Source organism: Cyprinus carpio, chromosome B1, assembly GCF_018340385.1.
Source record: "Cyprinus carpio isolate SPL01 chromosome B1, ASM1834038v1, whole genome shotgun sequence".
NCBI classification, from domain to species: Eukaryota; Metazoa; Chordata; class Actinopteri; order Cypriniformes; family Cyprinidae; genus Cyprinus; species Cyprinus carpio.
Window position 1 is genome coordinate 17,889,255 of NC_056597.1, and position 20,170 is coordinate 17,909,424.

General features: G+C 39.4%; 1 protein-coding gene across 2 annotated transcripts; it reads left to right on the plus strand.

Moving 5' to 3' along the window:
* The first annotated feature begins 40 nt into the window (after nt 1-40).
* Nucleotides 41-9,164, plus strand: LOC109081355 (BRCA1-associated ATM activator 1-like). Of its 2 annotated transcripts, none has more exons than XM_042716832.1 (13): nt 41-177; nt 411-619; nt 732-886; nt 1,334-1,481; nt 3,634-4,027; nt 5,508-5,627; nt 5,740-5,920; nt 6,230-6,413; nt 6,812-6,885; nt 7,006-7,087; nt 7,455-7,553; nt 7,663-7,832; nt 8,353-9,164. In XM_042716832.1, the coding sequence occupies exons 2-13, from the start codon at nt 493-495 to the stop codon at nt 9,094-9,096; spliced, it is 2,478 nt and encodes an 825-aa protein (XP_042572766.1). In that variant the 5' UTR covers nt 41-177; nt 411-492; the 3' UTR covers nt 9,097-9,164. The 2 variants fall into 2 exon arrangements, with proteins under 2 accessions (XP_042572766.1, XP_042572768.1); XM_042716834.1 differs by lacking the exon at nt 41-177 and adding an exon at nt 195-377 and having other exon boundaries at nt 441-619.
* The last annotated feature ends 11,006 nt before the right edge of the window (nt 9,165-20,170 follow it).

Below are 20,170 nucleotides of genomic sequence, written 5' to 3' on the forward strand. Positions count from 1 at the left end.
GCGCAGTTAGGAACTCTCAAAGCGTGTGCTCTAACCATGCGAGTGAGTGTGTGAGGCGGTTACGCTATTCAAGAACATTAAAGTGCACCGGATTTGCGCATACTCCGCTAGAAGCGTCAACGCTCAGGATGTAGTTTCGTATGTCCCGTCCTGCACGCCGTACGGTGCGAAAGTACAGTAAGTGCAGCTAACTTTTATATCAAGCTGTTTTAAATGTGATAAATGGGTGTTTTTTCTTTATTGTAGTTACGTTCAGAGTGAAGATGTTTTTCCACTTCCTTTTGAAAGTCTTGTTGTACAGGACAGTTGCAAACTCTTAAAAACGTTTGATAACGTTTGAATCATTTGTCCATACTTGCGTACCCTGTTGTGTCAAGGTAATTTACATATTTTATTGTTGCTACTTCCAGTATGATTTGACCGAGTACTACATTAAACAGCCTTGTCCTGTTTGGAGAAACTATGTGCTGGTGATCGAGGGACTTTGATATCATGGACAGTGACTGCTTATCTTTGCTGCCAGCGGTCTGCCTGGTCCTGGCCGACCCAAAGCAATCTCCGCCTGATGACACTTCTTTAGAGAAGCTGCTTGATTGGTTCAAAGAGCTGCACAGCCAAAGTAAGTAACCTGGGATCAAACTGTTATTTTTTTGATCAGTTGAGAAGTTTTGGTAGAGTAATATATTGGAGTGTAGTACGTATCTTTAGGTAACTGCTATGTGTTTCTTCAGGTGATGGACAGGTGCTTTTGCAGCATCAGCCGTGCCTCTTGGAGTTCATTTCCAGTGTTTGTACGTCTAAAACCACAGATCCTGCTATCCTGTCTTTCACCCTCAAACTGACCGGACTTCTGGCAGCCACAACGCAGGATCTCCACTTGTTTGATGTGAGACAGTTCCCACAATATTTTCACACAAACATACACCAATTAATTTACATCACAAATTAAATAAAAAAAAAAAAAAAAAAAAAAAACAAATACAAACAAATAAAATATTATATATATATACATATACATAAAAATAGCAATTTCTACCCAATAAAATATTTTTCAGCTTGAAAAATATGAAAATATGTAATGTAATGTTTAAGATTATATTCATTTACATTGTTTTTTTCTATATTTAATTAATTTTATAGTTAATTTATCTTATATTTAAGTCACTTTTGCCCTCATTTGACGTTTGCTGAGGGCCTCTGGTGCCTTGATTGAGAACCACTGGTCTAACACACACACACACAAACAACAACAAAAAGTTCAATGATATACTTTGCAGTTTGCAGCATTTTCCAATAACATCCGGTTTATGTGTTGTCTGTTTATGGAGATCAGGAGGGAGGTCTTTTGGTGTATGTGTTTGAGCGGGAAGCCTGGGGTGTGTGTGATCTCTGGGAGGATGCCTCGGTTCGCAGTGGCTGGCTGCAGGGACTGTTGAATATGCTGAAACACCAACAAGCCTTGGGCTTCATATGTGGAAATGGTGAGAACAGCTTCAAAATTATACAGAAAGCATATAGTCAAACCAAAATTTATTCAGACACCTTCAACATTTCTCATAGTTTATTTGCTATAGTTTAGAAAATGGTAATAAAATATGACAAGAACTCAGAGTTAAACAAATTCATCATAATGTCATAGAAAGGTATGTAATGAATTAGGTTGAATTGCTGTCAGCTGTTAAATTTAATTAAATGGGGCATATGATGCGATTTCAGTTTTTCCTTTCTCTTTGGTGTGTTACAAGCTCTTGGTGCATAAAGAAGATCTGTGAAGTTGCGAAGACTAAAGTCTCAAATCCAAAGAGATATTCTTTATCAAAGTTAAGACTCTGCTCCGCCCCCCTAAAACGACTCTTTCAAAACATGCCCCTACATCTCTACGTCACTATGTGGAAATATTTGCTTAATACCGCCCAAATGTTCACGCAAAGAAAGAAGGCGTGGTTTCAGTAATCACAGTTAGTGTTGAAGCAGCCATGTCAGGGAGATGCTGTGTAAATAGGCAAAAGCAGTTTATTTCGCCTTCCAAAAGTAGATGCATTTAGAAATCTTTAAAATTACTTACAACAGAACAGCAACACATTTTATGGACTACCGTTTCGTTTAAGTATTTGCTATTGACTGTTCAAATGTGGAGTTTTGCATGTCGTGTGTGTGTGTGTGTGTGAGACAGAGAGAGAGAGATAGGGTCACACAGTGGGTCCAGCTGTCTTAACCGTCCATGGCTTGTGTACTGCAAACACATACGAGCTTCATCACTGTGTCTGTCACACAACTCTGTTACCCTTTTGGGTTTGAACTGACGGTAAAACTAAGGATATTATTAACTGTCTTTACATTTATTTTGAAAGATGAAGCTGCGATTATGGAAAGGGGCGTTACATTTCCGATGAGTGCTTGCGGTGTTCATCCAATCACAATACACTGGGTCAGCTGGCCAATCAGAGCAGACTGTGCTTGTCAGAAGGAGGGACTTTGTAGAAAATAACGTGTTTTGAGAGAAGCGGGTCATAGAGGAGCTACAATAATGTACAGTATTTGAAAAAATATGTGTTTTTTTGAACATTAAAGCATGTCATCATATTCTGTTACTCCAAATACACAAAATAATGATCTTTAAAAAAGCATCATATGACCCCTTTAAACAGTTAGATAAAATCAATTTAGGTCATTAATTGCATGTCGTTCCAAACCTGTAAGACTTTGTTCATCTTCGGAACACAAATATAAAGGTATAGTTCACCAAAAAATTTTAATTCTGTCATTAATTACTCACCCTCATGTCGTTCCAAACCTATAAGATTTTTTTCATCTTCGGAACACAAATTAAGATATTTCTGATCCATTCTGAGAGCTCTCTGACCCTCCATAGACAGCAAGGATCTTTACACGATCAAGGCTCAAAAATGTGGCAAGGAGATCGGTGAAATAATCCATGTGACATCAGGGGTTCAACTGTAATTTTACAAAGCTACAGGAATACTTTTTGTGCGCAAAGAAAACAAAAATAACTTTTTTCAACAATTGGACTCTTCCGCGTCACCCTAAAGCGCCATTTTGGAGAGTATCACATAGGTAAACAACATATGCTGTTCTGTGTAAGCTGTACCACACACGGATACGTTGTTTATGTTTTTTACACTTTGATCTGAACGTAAACAACATATATGCGTTGAATACATTGTTTACGGAGGTGATACTCTCCAAAATGGCGCTGTAGGGTGATGCGGAGAAGACAAATTGTTGAGTAAAATCTTTATTTTGTTTTCTTTGCGCAAAAAAAAGTATTCTTGTATATGTGGTTTAGATTGCAATGTGATAACAACTGCTTTAATTTAGATAGCAGATGAAGTACAGCAGTTTTTTAATAGTTGTGAATAAATTAATACTTTTAAAACTTTTACATTTTAATTGCATTAAATTCAAATCCAAAGTGATAGTGAGATAGTGATAGTGTACATACACATGCATGTGTCATCACACAAAAGTAAACAAATTGTGTTGTTTTAATTCTAATTATTCTAGTTAGTTGCCTGTTTGCTGGTTTTTAGTGTAAGTTGAAACAATGAAAATATATTATTGAACTTTTCAAGCTTTTCATACATGGTATTATGAATGCTGTTGTGTCCACAGGACTCATCAAAGTGATTCTCCAGCTGCAGAATGACAGGAGTCTGTTTGTTGCCTGTTTGACTAATCAGCTTTTAGTGCATATCCTAAATTTCCTCACATCACCAAACATGACCAATGGCAGTGATGTTGTGGGATCAAGTGAATCATCTTTGAGGCCTGATTGGGTTGCGGCCTCCTCTGAGATTATGAATGCTGTGGTTGAGGCGTTGAGCTCAGAGGATCATCCTCAGGTCCTCCAGGGCTTACGGCTTCTGTCACTGGTTCTCTCTAAGTGTGGAGAGCCTATCATAAGCACGCTGTGGAAAGATGTGCTAGTACCCCTGGAAGTCTTGGTCAACAGGGGGTCTGAATCATTGATTCAGACTCTGATAACTGTTCTAGAAGCTGCTTTGGGGTGAGTTGAACGGCAGATTTGTTACATTTTATATATCTATTAATTGGAGTTGAAATTTTTTTATTAGCAAAAGAATTACATTATAATAATACATACACTAAAAGTCAAAAGTGTGGAATAATTAAGTATTAAAAATACATAAAATGTAATATGTAATTTCAAAATTCAATAAAAAAAATCTATTTTAATATATTTTATCAAATGTATTAATAATGTATTCCTGTGAATGCAAAAATGATTTATGACACAGAAAATTTGAGTAATGGCTGCTGAAAAATTTGCCATCCCAGGAATAAATTACAAATGTAAAATACATTTGAATGAAAATTCTAAATTGTAATAACATTTTGCAAATAAATTCAGCTTCGCCATCAAAGGAATAAATTACATTTTAAAATATATTTTAATAGGAAACCATTGTTTTAAATTATAATAATATTTCACAATATTGTTTTTTCCCCCTGTATTTTTGATAAAATTGGTGAGCATAAAAGATTTATTTTAGAAGCATTACAAAAAACTCTGTTTTACATTCCAAAATTTTGACCACTGGTGTATATTATAATTATATTATAATGTAATTATTATGAATGATCTCAGATTAATATTTCTTGTAAATGCAATTATTTGTTTATTATTTACTATAAGTAGTTTCATGATAATGAAACGTACTTTATCCCTTACATATTTCAATAGGTTACAATAAATAATCTTGTTTATTCTAATTTTTGTAGTTAAAGGGATACTCCACCGCAAAATGAAGATTTTGTCATTAATCACTTACCCCCATGTCGTTCCAAACCCATAAAAGCTTCGTTCGTCTTCGGAACACAATTTAAGATATTTTGGATGAAAACTGGTAGGCTTGTGACTGTCCCATAGACTGCCAAGTAAATTACACTGTCAAGGTCCAGAAAAGTATGAAAAGCATCGTCAGAATAGTCCATCTGCCATCAGTGATTCAACCGTAACGTCATGAAACGACGAGAATACTTTTTGTACACAAAGAAAACAAAAAATAACGACTTTATTCAACAATTGCTCTCCTCTGTGTCTCTCCAAATCATTTTGGCAAATCTGAGCAGTACGCAGATGGCAGTCTCAAGCCTACTTCATCCAAAATATCTTAAATCTTAAATGTTCCGAAGACAAACAAAGCTTTTACGGGTTTGGAACGACATGGGGGTAAGTGAATAATGACAAAATTTTCATTTTGCGATGGAGTATCCCTTTAAAGTGGCAATATAATGTTTTTTAATGTTGTTGTTTTTTTGCACATTTTACATTTTCCTTTTACGAATTATTGTACAGTACAATATTACTACAGTTTATTTCAGTTCCTATTTTAACGGAAGACTATACAACAATGTACATTCTATAATATGTACTCAGTGTTATTGTCAGAGATGCTTTTGTAACTTGCTATTTAATTTAAACAATTAAGGCAAGGATGCAGGGAAATGATTATTATTTGTTACAGGACACCTCTGCTCAGCCAACCAGAGTATAAATTGGAGGAGTTATTAGAAGCCATGTTGGGTGATGGAAACAGAAAGGAGTGTTTTCATTGTGCGGCACTAATTGTAAAGCTGGAGAAATGGTGACTACTGTAGACTTTTATGCATATACGTATCGCAAAACACATACATTTGAAATAGCAGTCTATGTATTGTATTATTCACTCAAGTTTTCTCTCTCACTTTATCCTTTAGTCCTGAGGTTTTAAAGAGGAAGGCTACGGATATCATCTTGCTTCCCCTGCAGTGTGTGTCAACACAACCTCAAGCAGAAAAGGAAATTAATGTAGTCCTTAAGGAACAGCTATCCCAGAAAGCCTCATGTATTTCCCTCCTCATGCAGAGTTTATCAAGCCTAGCTCAGCTGGCACACACAGTAAGTAGACTTCTGCTTAGACTGTCACTCCAAAATTTCTTAGGGCTGGTTCACACTGAACACTTTTTTTGTTTTCCATTGCACTGCTTTTTTACTTGTTTTTCTATGTAAATGTGCTGTAGATGAATGGACATTGTATTAAATTAAAGGTTCAAATTCAAAATGTTTCTTGAAACCTTAGGCTGGTCTATATGCATTCTTCAGATTTTTTCATTGTCCATGCTGATTTCGCTGTAAAGTCTGTGGCAACAGATTTCAATATTGTAATGTGTGTACTATACAATGAAATGTGCACCTTTCTTTTGTTAGAAATACCTCTTTGAAGATATTTCCATTCACTCGATCACCAGTTCTGTGCTGTTGCTTCTGAGGATGTGCTCTGGGCATTGCCCCACCTCTTTGCTACATAGTAATGCATTCACTCACCTGATTGGCTGCTGCAAGGTTCAGAGGTGTGGCCTGGATACATTAGGTGCACTCAGTGTATATGAAGGTGAGGCTGTGATGAGTAAGCCATATTATAAAAATAAAAGATATCCTTATCAATATACACAATATTTTTGCATAAATACATTAAATAAATGAGTAGATACATGAAACAACCTGATTAAACAATGTATATGTGTATTTTGTAGTTGGGAGATGATATACGCTAGCAGAAATATCCTTTTAGTTTTGCCCTGGGTTATAGATTCAACTTCTATTACTAAAAAAAAAATTAAATCTTATCTAAAATACAATTCATTTATTTACATTTATGAAAAATAAAAAAAAATAAAGAAAAAAAGTTTAGAGGTCAGTGACAGCCCTGGTTTTGGCATCATTGACCTTGAAAGTGATCGGTGTTGATGTTGAATGGTTTTATTATCTGATTAATCTTTCTATATCCAGAAATCCTGGATTTAAGGAAGGACATATTTGGTGTCCTCTTGGACTATTTACAGAGTCCAGATTCCCATGCCACAGTAAGTATGTGCATATTCGTATAATGGATGTTACTAAAATTAGCTGCTTCAGATTTTTTGCTTTCAAAGCTGATTGGTTGTTGAAAAACCTTATTTACTTGAAGCTTTCTGTGATTTCCGGTCTTGAAGAAAACATTTCAGGCCGTTAAGAGGTGGATTGTGTGTTCGCCTTTTCCTGATCTCCTGCAGTTTATCAGCCATGGTGAGGAAACCTTTATGACTTTTCTGTTAAACAAAAAAGAGGATATTTTGAAGAATGCTGCTCACCAGACCATTTTGGGTCCCATTGACATACATTGTATGGTCAAAAAATATGATGGAAATTCAGTTTGGTTCCCAACATTCTTCAAAAGATCTTTCTTTGTATTCCACAGAAAAAAGAAAGTCATACAGGTTTGGGATGACATGAGGGTAAATGGGGAAATCATTTTTGCATGAACACACCCTTTAAAAGAAACAAATATTGAACCTATTGTTTTGAAATGAAACAGCTTGATGTGCCGACATTGTAAGTTATTGTGAATATTTTTTCAGTGGATGGTCATGAAGCTTGCTTGTGTGTTTTGCAGACCTCTTTCCTGTATTGGAGAAACGGATGTGTGATTTGCGATGGGAAGTGAGAGACTCCACACTAGAGTTTATCACCCAGCTGACTACTGCTCTCAATGGTACCACAAGCATATTTATCTCTACACTTATGTTATTTCAATTATAGCTGTGTAGACTATTTTAGTGATCATTTTCATTCCTATTATTGTACTTGTCTCTTTCTCCCAGGTAACAGTGGTTTCACTGAAGCTCTCCACACCAGCGGTATGGTCTCCGTTCTCCTTTCTTCATTGGCAGATGCAGAAGGCTATGTCAGAGCTAGTGCTGTGGCTGCTGTCGGGGAGGCAGTTACTGCTTCTTCACATCAGATGGTGCTTGTGAGCAATAGCAAACTTCTGGTGAGAAAATTACTCATGGTACATAATTCCAGCTCTTCAAATATGATCTTTAGAATGGTCCTGCATTTTTCTAAAGTGATACTTTTTATGATGGATGGACACAGTTTATTTTGCTTCAAAATCTCACCACCATTCACTGCCATTAAAAAGCTTGGAAGTGGCAGGACATTTTTTGTCCTGTCCTAGGATGGCTTAAGGGGGAGGAAATCATGGGGTAATTTTTGCTTTTGGGTGAACTGGCCCTTTAAACAACATAATTCATAAACATTATGTTCTTCACTATGACTGCTGCAACCCAGCAGTTGACCAGATTTGAGTCAACTGGTTGGCTTTGATGTGTCTTTAAATGAAAAGTTTGGACCACCAGTGTGTCTACAACACTTTCCTGATCTTGTCCAGAGGCGTAATTGTAGCTTATTGATAATTTTAATGATCTGAAGCTTGGCAGCATGTTGATATTCTTGGTTTTGTTTAGTTTCTCAGTCTAATCACACATTTTTTATGTAACATTGGAATTTAGGATGAGGCTCTGGTGCAGATGATGGCCATTCTTTCTCAGGACACCGAGGGCTTTCCTCGTAGAGCAGTTGTCCAAGCTTTCACATCATGGCTGAAAGGATCACACCTCATAACGGCCTTGGAGTTGTCCCTGAGCTCCGTCCTGTCACTGGGAGGCAGTGATTTTGACTGGGAAGTGAAAATGCACACACTGGAGCTAGCAGAAGTATTGATGGAAAAGACACTGACCTGCTGTCCGTACGCAGTCCAGAACTTTGGATCCTCTGAAGAGACGCGCTTTACGCAAGCCTTGATCAAGTTTAAAAATTTTGGGCTGTTTGACTTACTGTTTAATAGCCTGTTTGACTGTGACAGACCAGTGTGTGAGAAAGCCTGTGCGCTCTTGGTCAAACTCAGAACACTTACAGCTGAGACTGCAGATCTGGATAACAGCCTTCTTGTCTTAAATGTATGTGGGAACAGATGGGGGGATGAGGTGCAGAGAAGATACCTCAACAAACAACAGGCCAAAGCATCTGTGTCTGTCACGAATGGAGTAACAGGATCTGATGAGGGAACGGACTGTGGTCTACACTGCACCAAAGACATTAGCTTACCCAAGATACTGCAGATTCTAGATCTAGATGACATGCAGAGGATGTTGACATTAAGTAGTGATCATGTTGTAAATTCACCCCGATCACTAATGGAGGACATCCTTTCAGCAGCCCAGCATAGTGAAGAGAATATAGTGGATTGCTATTGAGAATATACTGTGTAACAATTTGAGACCTTTTTACAGCAGTTTAATAAAGGAAGATATACAGTCTTAAATCTCATTCGAATTTTACTTTTTTTTTCTTTTGGCCACTGTAAAATGTCAAGATTTTCCACAAAAGTTTCCAAGCTTTATTGTCAACCAAACCCCTTATGTTAAATATTTAATTGAAATATCCCCTGATATTGAGGTCATATTAGTTAATATTTCAGTAATTTAACATTGCAACATTATAATATACATTATAACATCCTTAAAAGCCATTAAAAAATAGGATAGTCTTAGGCTACAGTCTACTCATTTACACAAAGGCTCTTATGCATGCTATTGTTATTAAACAGTCATTACATATACATACATATATATATATATATATATATATATAATATAATATATATATATATATATAGTATATATATATATATATATATATATATATAAAATATATATATATATAAATGTTTTCATTTCGGTTCATTATAAACTCCTTAAGATTTTAAAGTCAGTTTAATAGTATTGAAATTCAAGCTGAATCTAGTATAAAAAAAGGTTCTAATTGCTTAAATATTTTTCTATGAATTAATAAGTTAGCATGACTTTTTCATCATAGCATTTTTACGACGAGCTGTATTCGTTTTCTGAAACCAAGCACCCACTTTTTTCTTTAAATCTATTAATCGCTCGCATATCTCCTACAACCTTTTTTTTTTTTTTAAGGGAGGTGCCGTCAGGGATCGGTCAAAAGATAATAACACCATCATTAGAGTTGCCAATTAACTTCAGAAATGGAAAAACTAATAAGGCTAATAGAGGTTCTTTCTTTTATTATTTATTTATAATGTTTATTCTTGAAGAAAGTAAGTATTTTTTCTTTAATAAAACAAGGGACAGAATAAGGGACGATCCAAATATTGTATGTACAATAATATAGGCCTATATCTGCCTGCAGTTAAAAAGTTATCATATTTGTTTTGATTCACCCATTTATGTAGGCTACAATTATTCTAAAAATAAAAATAAATAATGTCATAAAAAATGCCATCGGCCTGAATAAATTTGACCATTATAGAATTGGGGTAGTAATTTAGGATGTGAAAATACAGTGAAATTACAAATGGCATGGGATTTTAAAGCATAACAACTGAAGGTCTATGAAACCTTTCTATGATGCATTTTTTAAACAATGGCACTTAAAGTTTTCAACTAAAATATTATTTCAACCATATAGCCTGTGAATAAATAAAAAACATACTTTTCAGTGAAAGAACAATGAGAGTGTAGGTTGCTTCTGGTGTTTGGATTTGTACTTCAATATTAATGAGCTCCAAGTTTAAGAATAGCCTACACTAGTTTTTTTATTTTTTTTTTACTCTCTATTTAACAGCATTAGCTCAATGAAATACGTTCCTTCAGGTAGACTGAATGTTTTCCTGCCTTGCTAAATGTTGGGCTCATGATCAATAAGTTGTATTCGCTCAAACTAATTTAGTAAAACCAAACCACGGAAGGTGAAGCGGGAGCAGCTGCCAGAGGACTCCACTTGGTCTTAAAGCCTTCCTCAAACGCCTGTGATCACAAATAACAATGATTTTCGCAAAAATGTGTCACGGTTCATAGATCTGTGTGTTCATTCTGCATGTCTGTTTTCTCGTTATCTGTCTGATTGCTCATTCAGCATTGCTCCGGCAATCATTGGGCTGATGAGCTAATCAGCGTGGCTGCACCTGATGCTGGTTCTGTCCTGTCTTTATCTGTCTTGTGGTTGTTACTGCATGTTGTCAGGTCATTTTTCGTAGTGTCGATGCTGGTCTTGCTCTCAGTCCTCAGATCTCTCTTCTTGCTCTCAGCCGAGGAGATCGCCCAGTGTGCTTCCACGGCTGTTCCCAGGAATATTCTCTGGGTTGGTTCGGGTCAGTGCCTCATAGTCTCCGTGTTTCAGAGACAGCTCTCCAGCTCACCAGCTCACCTGTTCACCAGCTCACCTGCTCTTATTTCATGTACCCTGCTGTTTTGCGTTGTGGCAAATAAACTGTTATACTTGCAATTGGATTTTGTGTTCTTTTACGTGACAGAACGATCTGACCAAGATGGATCCAGCAAGTATGGCGGAGCTAAGAGACATTCTCACCAGCAGCAATAGTCGTTTTGCACAGCAGGAGGAGCAAATCATGGCTACTGGTCCTGCAGTGCAGGCACTCGTCACGCAGGTCTCAGATCTCACCACTCAGGTCAGACAGTTAAAACCTGAATCTGCCCAACAACCCACTGCGCTTAATCCTCCGATGGTTTCACCTGTGGATATCACCAACTGACACATTGAGCCCCGTCTACCGCCTCCAACTGTTTATTCTGGTGAGCCCCTGTTATGTCGTTCATTTTTGACCACTTGCTCTCTTCCACATTGCTCTCCAGCCTTCGTCTTTTCCTACAGAGGAGTCCAAAGTCGCTTTTATCATCACACTGCTTTCTGGACGAGCGGCTCTCTGGGGAACAACGGTGTGGGAACCAAGGACACCATTGCTGTTCATCTTTCCAATTATTTTCTGAGGAACTCAGGAAAGTGTTTGACCAGGCTGCATCTGGCAGGGAGGCGGCAAGGGAATTGGCGGAGTTACGCCAAGGAGATCGATCGGTGTATGATTATTCTATTGAGTTTCGCACATTGGCGGCGGAATGCAACTGGAACCAAGAAGCGCAATGGGACATGTTTAAGCATGGATTGGCCGACCGGATCATTAAGGAGATTTACACCCCGGAATTACCCACTTCACTCGACGGATTGATTGATCTGGCCATTTCCGAGTGGACACCAGACTACATCAGCGTGGACCAGTTTTGCAGCCATGGCGGAGAAGACGACCGATCACCGCTTCGATCCTGAACCCATGCAGGTGGGCAGAGCTCACCTATCTCGAGAGGAGAAGACAGGTGTAGGAACCTGGGGCTGTGCCTATACTGTGGTGCCGCAGGTCACATCGCTGCACAGTGCCCGGTAAAAAAACCAGAGCCCGTCAGTAAGGAGGCTACTGACGGGGGGAGTCACAACTCAGAAGTCCCTCCCCACGGTAACTCTGCTCTCGGTTCAAATACGGAGGGGCGGGACATTTTCTCTTGTAAAGCCTGGGGGATTCTGGCGCAAGAAGGTAATTTTTTTGGATTGTGGGGGACAGCGTCTAAGCTGGCGATTCGTGCAGTCCCACTCAGTCCACCTCATCTCAGTCAGTGCCCTCTCAGTGGTCAGTCGTCTTCGTTCACCCATCACCCATGCCACTGAGTCAGTGAGTCTTATCACTTTGGGCAACCACACTGAGACCATTTCTTTTTATTTGACTGATTCCCCTTTGGCTCCTGTGGTTTTGGGTCACCCCTGGCTAGTGTTACACAGCCCCAATATAAACTGGCAACTAAGCACAGTCTCATCCTGGAGTGAATATTGTCATGCATGTTGTCATGATCACTGCTCCGTCTATTCTTACTGTTGATGACGTGCATATAGAGAGAGTAATAACCTACAAATATCAGAATATGGATAGACGAGAAGTTGGCATTTGATGTTCATATTGATTACTTAGTAGAAAGATTAAAACCAAGATTGGGCTTTCTCTTTCAGCAAAATTTTTTTTCCTTTGGAGCTAGAAAGAAAATTCACAGTACTTTTTTACCCATTTTAGATTATGGTGATATTATTTATATGCATGCTTCTATATATTTATTAAAAAGATTAGATTGTATTTATTCATGCTGCTTTGCGTTTTATAACACCAATGCTTGTTCACGTACACATCAGTGTTTTGTTATATAACCGTGTAGGCTGGACCTCCTTACATCAAAGAAGGAAACACATATATTAGTATTTACAGTAAAGGCATTGTTTGGTATGCTGCCAAATTACATTACTAGGCTTTTTTATGAGCTGTATTAAAAAGAACTATAGCACTAGGATCATCGATTGGCATAAATAGAAGTACCTAGGATACACTCATTCTCCCTACATGGAAAATCAGCCTTCTCCTACTTTGCTCCTTGGCTGTGGAATGAATTTCAAATTAATGCCTCAACTAGAAAGAATTTCCTCCTTTGAATGTGTTTAAAAATATATGGCGATGTAAAATGACGTGGGTGACTGTTTTAATTAATTGTGTTGAACATTATGATTAATGTTATTGTATTTACCTTGTCTGTTTAGAATTAGTTTTTTTGTTTTGTAATTATGTGAAATTTTAATACGACCATCTTGGCCAGGACTCCCTGGAGGAAGAGATTTATTTTAATCTCAATGGGACCTTCCTGGAAAAATAAAGGTTAAATAAAAAATAAAATGCATCATGTTTGTTGTCTGCTTGCTCTTCTGTGTCTTGTTCTGTGTTGCAGGATGAACATGTGGATCTGTTAAACGTGCCCGCGGAGTATCTTGACCTGAAGGGAGTGTTCAGTAAGTCCCGGGCTGCTTCTCTTCCTCCACATCGTCCTTATGATTGTGCAATAGATTATTGTCAGGTACTTCTCCGCCTAAAGGCAGGTTATACTCACTTTCCGTACCGGAGAGGGAGGCCATGGAGAAATAGATTTCTGATTCTCTTGCAGCCAAGATCATCCGTCCTTCTTCTCCTGCAGATGCAGGATTTTTTTTGTGGAAAAGAAAGATGGTTCCCTGCGTCCTTGTATCGACTATCGAGGGTTGAATAGTATCACGGTAAAGAATACCTACCCTTTGCCGTTGATGTCTTCAGCCTTCGAGAGTCTGCAGGGTGCTTCCATTTTCACAAAATTGGATCTTCGCAATGCCTATCATTTGGTTCGCATAAGAAAGGGGGATGAATGGAAGGAAAGACCGCTTTTAATAACTCCAGGGGGCATTTTGAGTATCTTGTTATGCCATTTTGGCTTTCTAATGCCTCCTGCGGTCTTTCCAGACATAGTCAAGGATGTGTTGAGAGACATGGGTCGATCAGTGTCATATGGTCTACCTGGATGACATTTTGATATTTTCTCATTCTCTCCAGGAACATTGTTCAGCACACCACGTCAGGGTAGTGCTTCAGCGGCTGCCTAGAGAATGGGCTTTTTGTCAAGGCGGAGAGAAATGCGTTTTTCATGCACAATCTGTTTCTTTCTAGGGTACATCATATCATCCGAGGGACTACGCATGGATTCCAACAAAGTTCAGGCTGTGGTAGATTGGCCAACCCCAGATTCCCGCAAGGCCCTGCAAAGGTTTCTGGGCTTTGCCAATTTTTACCGGTGTTTATTCGCATTACAGCCAGCTAGCCGCCCCTTTTGACCTGCCTTGACCTCCGCAAGATGACGTTCAGGTGGTCTAGCGTGGCAGAAGCCGCGTTTCTGCAAATTAAAGAGTTGCTTTGTTTTCAGCTCCATTCTGGTGCCCCTGACCCCTTCCGTCAGTTCGTGGTGGAGGTTGATGCTTCAGAGGTGGGGGCTGGTGCGGTTCTTTCCCAGCGTTCTTCCGCGGATGGTAAGGTTCATCCTTGCACGTATTATTCTCATCGTTTTTCTCCTGCCGAATGTAATTATGACATTGGTAATAGAGAGTTGCTGGCAGTTAAGCTCGCTTTGGGAAGAATGGCGTCATTGGTTGGAGGGTTCGGAGGAACCTTTTATAGTTGGACCGACCATAAGAACCTTGAATACATCAAGTTCTGCTTAAAAGGTTAAAATTCTAGGCAAGCTCGGTGGGCCTTATTTTTCAGTCGTTTTCGTTTTCAATTTTTTATCGTCCAGGTTCTAAGAACGTTAAACCTGATGCCTTGTCCCGTATTTTTGATACACTCTTGAATGCCCGTTGGGGGGGGGGGGGTCCTGAGTTAAACCTGGTCTTATTTTTGATAAAATCTGAATTGCCCGTGACATGTGACCCATCGTGGTATTGGGTATGACTTGGGAGATCGAGTCGAAGGTCCGTAGGGCCTTAGAAGGGGTAACGCCTCCGCCTGGATGCCCACCGAGTAGTTTATTTGTGCCAGAAGAATTACGGTCCGAGGTCATCCGTTGGGGCCATTGTTCCAAAGTAGCTTGTCATCCAGGGGTAAATCGTACAGTATTTCTTGTCAAACAGCGGTTCTGGTGGCACTCTATGGCCCGTGATATACGTCATTTTGTTTTTTTTTTTTTCTTGCTCTGGATCCTCATGCCACCTTCTAAGGTTTCCAATCGACCCCCCTGCTGGACTCCTTCAGCCGCTGTCGGTTCCTTCGAGACCCTGGTCCCACATTTCGTTAGACTTTGTTTCGGGACTCCCGCCATCACAGGGTAACACGGTAGTTTTGACCGTGGTGGACCGGTTCTCGAAGGCAACTCATTTTGTTCCTCTGCCCAAATTACCCTCAGCCAGAGAAACGGCTGTTGCTGTCATTGATCACGTCTTTCGTATTCATGGCCTCCCGGTAGACGTGGTCTCTGACAGGGGGCCTCAGTTTGTTTCCAAATTTTGGAAAGAATTTTGTCGTTTGTTAGGGGCGACTGTTAGTCTTTCTTCTGGATTTCATCCCCAGAGTAATGGTCAGACGGAGAGAGCCAACCAAGATTTGGAACGTATATTGCGGTGTTCGGTGTCTCAAATCCCATCCTCTTGGAGTCAGCAACTCTCTTGGGTGGAGTACGCACACAATTCTTTAGCAGTGTCATCCATAGGCCTATCTCCGTTTGAGTGTAGCATAGGTTACCAGCCACCTATCTTTCAGAGTATGGAATCCGAAGTCGCGGTCCCCTCTGCTCACGCCTTTGTCCAGAGGTGCCACCGCACCTGGAGGACTACAAAAGAAACCCTCCAAGTGGGGGCGCGCACCAAGGCCCAGGCCGATCACCACTGGTCTGAGCCACCCGTCTACGTCGTTGGTCAAAAAGTGTGGCTTTCATCTAAAGATATTCCTCTCCGTTCCGTCTGTAAGAAGCTTGCTCCAAATTTATCGGCCATTTACTGTCACCAAGATGTATTAGTCCAGTGGCAGCCGCCTCAAACTTCCTCCGGCGTACAGGAGAATTCATCCCGTCTTCCATGCCTCCAAATTAAAGCCCATTTTTTTGTGCCACCATTAATCCGCCTGTCCCAGTTCCTCCACCGCCGCAACTCGTAGATGGGGAACTCACTTATTCTGTAAAACGTATTCTGGACTCAAGGCGGAGGGGACGCGGATTTCAGTACCTGGTGGACTGGGCAGGGTTTACGGTCCGGAGGAGAGGAGTTGGGTTCCTGCTAGGGACATATTGGATCATTCGCTTATCGATGATTACAATCGCCAGGTAGGTTCCTCTGGAATCACCAGGAGGCGCTCCTAGGAGGAGGGGTACTGTCACGGTTCATAGATCTGTGTGTTCATTCTGCATGTCTGTTTTATCATTATCTGTCTGATTGCTCATTCAGCATTGCTCCGGCAATCATTGGGCTGATGAGCTAATCAGCGTGGCTGCACCTGATGCTGGTTCTGTCCTGTCTTTATCTGTCTTGTGGTTGTTACTGCATGTTGTCAGATCGTTGTTCGTAGTGTCGATGCTGGTCTTGCTCTCAGTCCTCAGATCTCTCTTCTTGCTCTCAGCCGAGGAGATCGCCCAGTCTGCTTCCACGGCTAGTCCCAGGAATATTCTCTGGGTTGGTTCGGGTCAGTGCCTCATAGTCTCCGTGTTTCAGAGACAGCTCTCCAGCTCACCTGGTCTTATTTCATGTACCCTGCTGTTTTGCGTTGTGGCAAATAAACTGTTATACTTGCAATTGGATTTTGTGTTCTTTTACGTGACAAAATGATGATTAATTATCAATTGATAATTTGTTATTTTGGTCTAGTGAAAATAATAATATGGGCTGCGAGAAAATAATGAATAAAAAGAGAACGGCTGCTGTGAGTGCAGGCATGTTTCAACCCAGTATCATGACAACACACCGTTCCTCGCAGCCAAAAAACAGACTGAATTCAGTTCAGCTGGAGGGGGCTGGGGGTTTTGGGGTAGTTCTGTATAGCTTGTGGGGGTCGAGATAAAGGTGTGAATTTCTTGCTCTTTCATATGGACAGTGTCTTATGCCTTATGAGGGTTTCAAACTTGCAGAACAGGTTTTAGGACATACTGGTTTTAGAACAACTTTAAAGAAAGGTTTGATCCACTTCAAATGTTGACTACTGTATAGCACAATAAAATTTATTAGTTATAACTTAATTTCAGAGGAAGTTGCCTTAACTCAAAAAAAAAAAGATGCAAACTGTTGCATTAGGGCTGGGCGATACAACTATGCATGATGCAACAAAAATCCCAGATTTTTTTCACAAAAAAAATTTGATTTACGATTTAAATTTTTTTTGCCTCCCTACTTAAAATCAATATTCAAATGACAAAGAAATTGTTCAAAACAAGTTTTAATATAATTTTTTATCATTTACCAGTCAAATTTATAACTGAGACAAGATGATTAATAAAAAGCAGTAACGTTATTACCTTAATGCTGGAAATACTTTTATTTATTTATTAATACTAGCCCATCATGCATCTAACCATCCACTCTGCGTTAAGAGCTGTTCAGATTAAAACTGGCAACTCCGCAGTGAGTCAGTGTCATGGACGTAGGACAGACCAAGTGTAAATCAATTTTTTAGTCTATATTTTCATCTCGTTATGCCCCTGGTTTAGGTTTTGTATTTATTTTTATTTCTTATATCAATTGTTTGTAAATATAGCAGACACTGTCTAACCGTGTCTACACTAGACGGTCTTGTTCATTTCGTAGGGCGAAACATCTCTCTCACTTGGCAGCAGAGTATGTGAGAGTGGAGCAGTAACAATTTCCCTCCAAGCTCCGAGCATTTAATAATCACTCCGCTCCGCGTTCATTGATACCAGAAACACCCTCCGCCTTCACTCCATGGCTAAAGTTGAAATGTTATGTTCATAACGTAGCCTATAAAAATAAAATAAAATAAAAATAATAAATAAATAAAATAACAGGAGAGTTTCAAAGGGGATTAGGCTATTGTGTGCAAACTTTTTTCCTACCAAACACCAAACTATAACATTGTCAGCATTAAAAGGTATTTTATTAAAAGGTAATTGCTGCTTTCTGCTGTGCAAATTTTGTTTGTGATGAAAATAACAGTACATTCCAAAGGTCCAGTGTTAGAGGGGGCACCCAAAGGGGGGGTGGGGGTGTGTGATTTCTAACGGGAACCCCCCCGGACTGTGTCTTTTTTTTACGCGGGGAATGCAGAATGTGATTTCTACCGAAGGGGACCCTAAAATGTTAGAACCAACAGCCTCGTGCATATAGTGTGGTTGTGCTTCAGGTGATCCTTAGAGTCCCAGCTTTAGGTCCTTTCTGACTTCGTCCCCTCCACTCTCTCCCACTTGTGTGCTTTCTGTACTGTCCTGTATAAACAAAAACACCAAAAATAAATCCTCATAAAATATCAACTTTGATATTGTGAAATATATTTAACTGAAAACTGAATGCAAAATAAATCACACAATATTTTCACTTTACAGTTCAGTAACAGTGGGGTTGGAAACAAAGTGCACAACACTACTAAAAAACACTTATTTAATGTATTCAAATGAAAGTAGTGTTTACTTAGCAGTGTTTTCAGAGCCCCCAGTTACACTGTTTTAATCAGAACACTAGAAAGACAGTGTAGTAAAACAAGTAAAATCAAATTAAGTAAATTTTTATTAAACTAAGTAAAATCACAACATATCACAATCTCTACCAGAAGTGACAGTGCAATGTAGCAGATGAACAATTTCTTACCAATGTGCCGATAATAAGCTGGAAATTACGATAATAAGCTCGTTCAACGTTGAAATTACGTTGTCATTATTTCAACCATATTTCAACATTGAAGGTTGGTCATGTGCCGGCAGGGAAAATACTGCTTATGTATATCAAAATATCGGAAATGTGTTTAAAAATCATATCACTGTTATTGAAAATAAATTATATTGCGATACATATTGATATTGAATTATTGCCCAGCCCTACCTACAACCTTATTTCAACCATATTTCAACGCTGAAGATCAGTTATGTGCCGGCTGGGTGGTGACGGACTTGAATGCAAACTGATTCTCTGCCAGCAGGAGGCGCTGTGAGAGCGGTAGAACCAGCGGTTTCTCCAGTATTGGCTGTAATCAAAGCAGCTCTGCTTATGAACGCTTCTTTATCAGATAAAATGAAAATGCCATCGAAACTTTTCTGAAAACAGTCGGTTCCCTTCAGATATACATTCATATAAAACACCCGCGATATGTTTTGATTTTGAAACGTGCAGTGCTCATGTTTATTCAACAAAGTCAAACACCACAAATAAATCAATGTATGGGAAATACTGCTAATGTATATCAAAATATCGGAAATGTGTTTAAAAATCATATCACTGTTATTGAAAGAAAAAATTATATTGCGATACATATTGATATTGAATTAATTTGTCCAGCCCTACCTACAACTGTCACTGCAGAGGTGGCACAGCAGCCACATTTGAAGTGGCATTTAGATGTATTAAAACCATAGATGGCCATCGCCATCTTGGCAGCACGTCACTGCTCAACTCTCCTGGATAATCAAAAATGGGCAAAAAGGCGGGAGCTGGTTGCTGAAGCCACGCCCACCTAGCTCAACGGCAGTCATAGATATATACACTAGATGTCGCCTTGGCTATGGCAGATCATTGGAACGAATGCGTCAATAGCATAGACAGTAAAAGAAATGGACACAGCGACCCCGTTGGATTCAACGGAGACAAGTGAAGTCAATAAGAAGCACGCACTTCCTGGGGGTCGAGCATACTGAGAATAAAAAAAATCATCATGATGACGTAAATGTCACGTGAGCAACCTGTCTGACAATTGTAAGTCTTCTAATTGCTGTGCCAAGAGAAATCTGAAGCACCCACCAAATCTTGCAGACGTTGTTGAATAATTTTGTCCCGTGTCTTTTATGGACTCTCTATGGGCTTCTCCCTTGACTTCATGCCTCCACGTCCCCCCGATAGCCTCATTGACAGTAAAAGATTGCCTGTGAGCTTCTCCTCCTGTCCATGCGGTAATTTCTCTACTGTGCGACAGAGAGT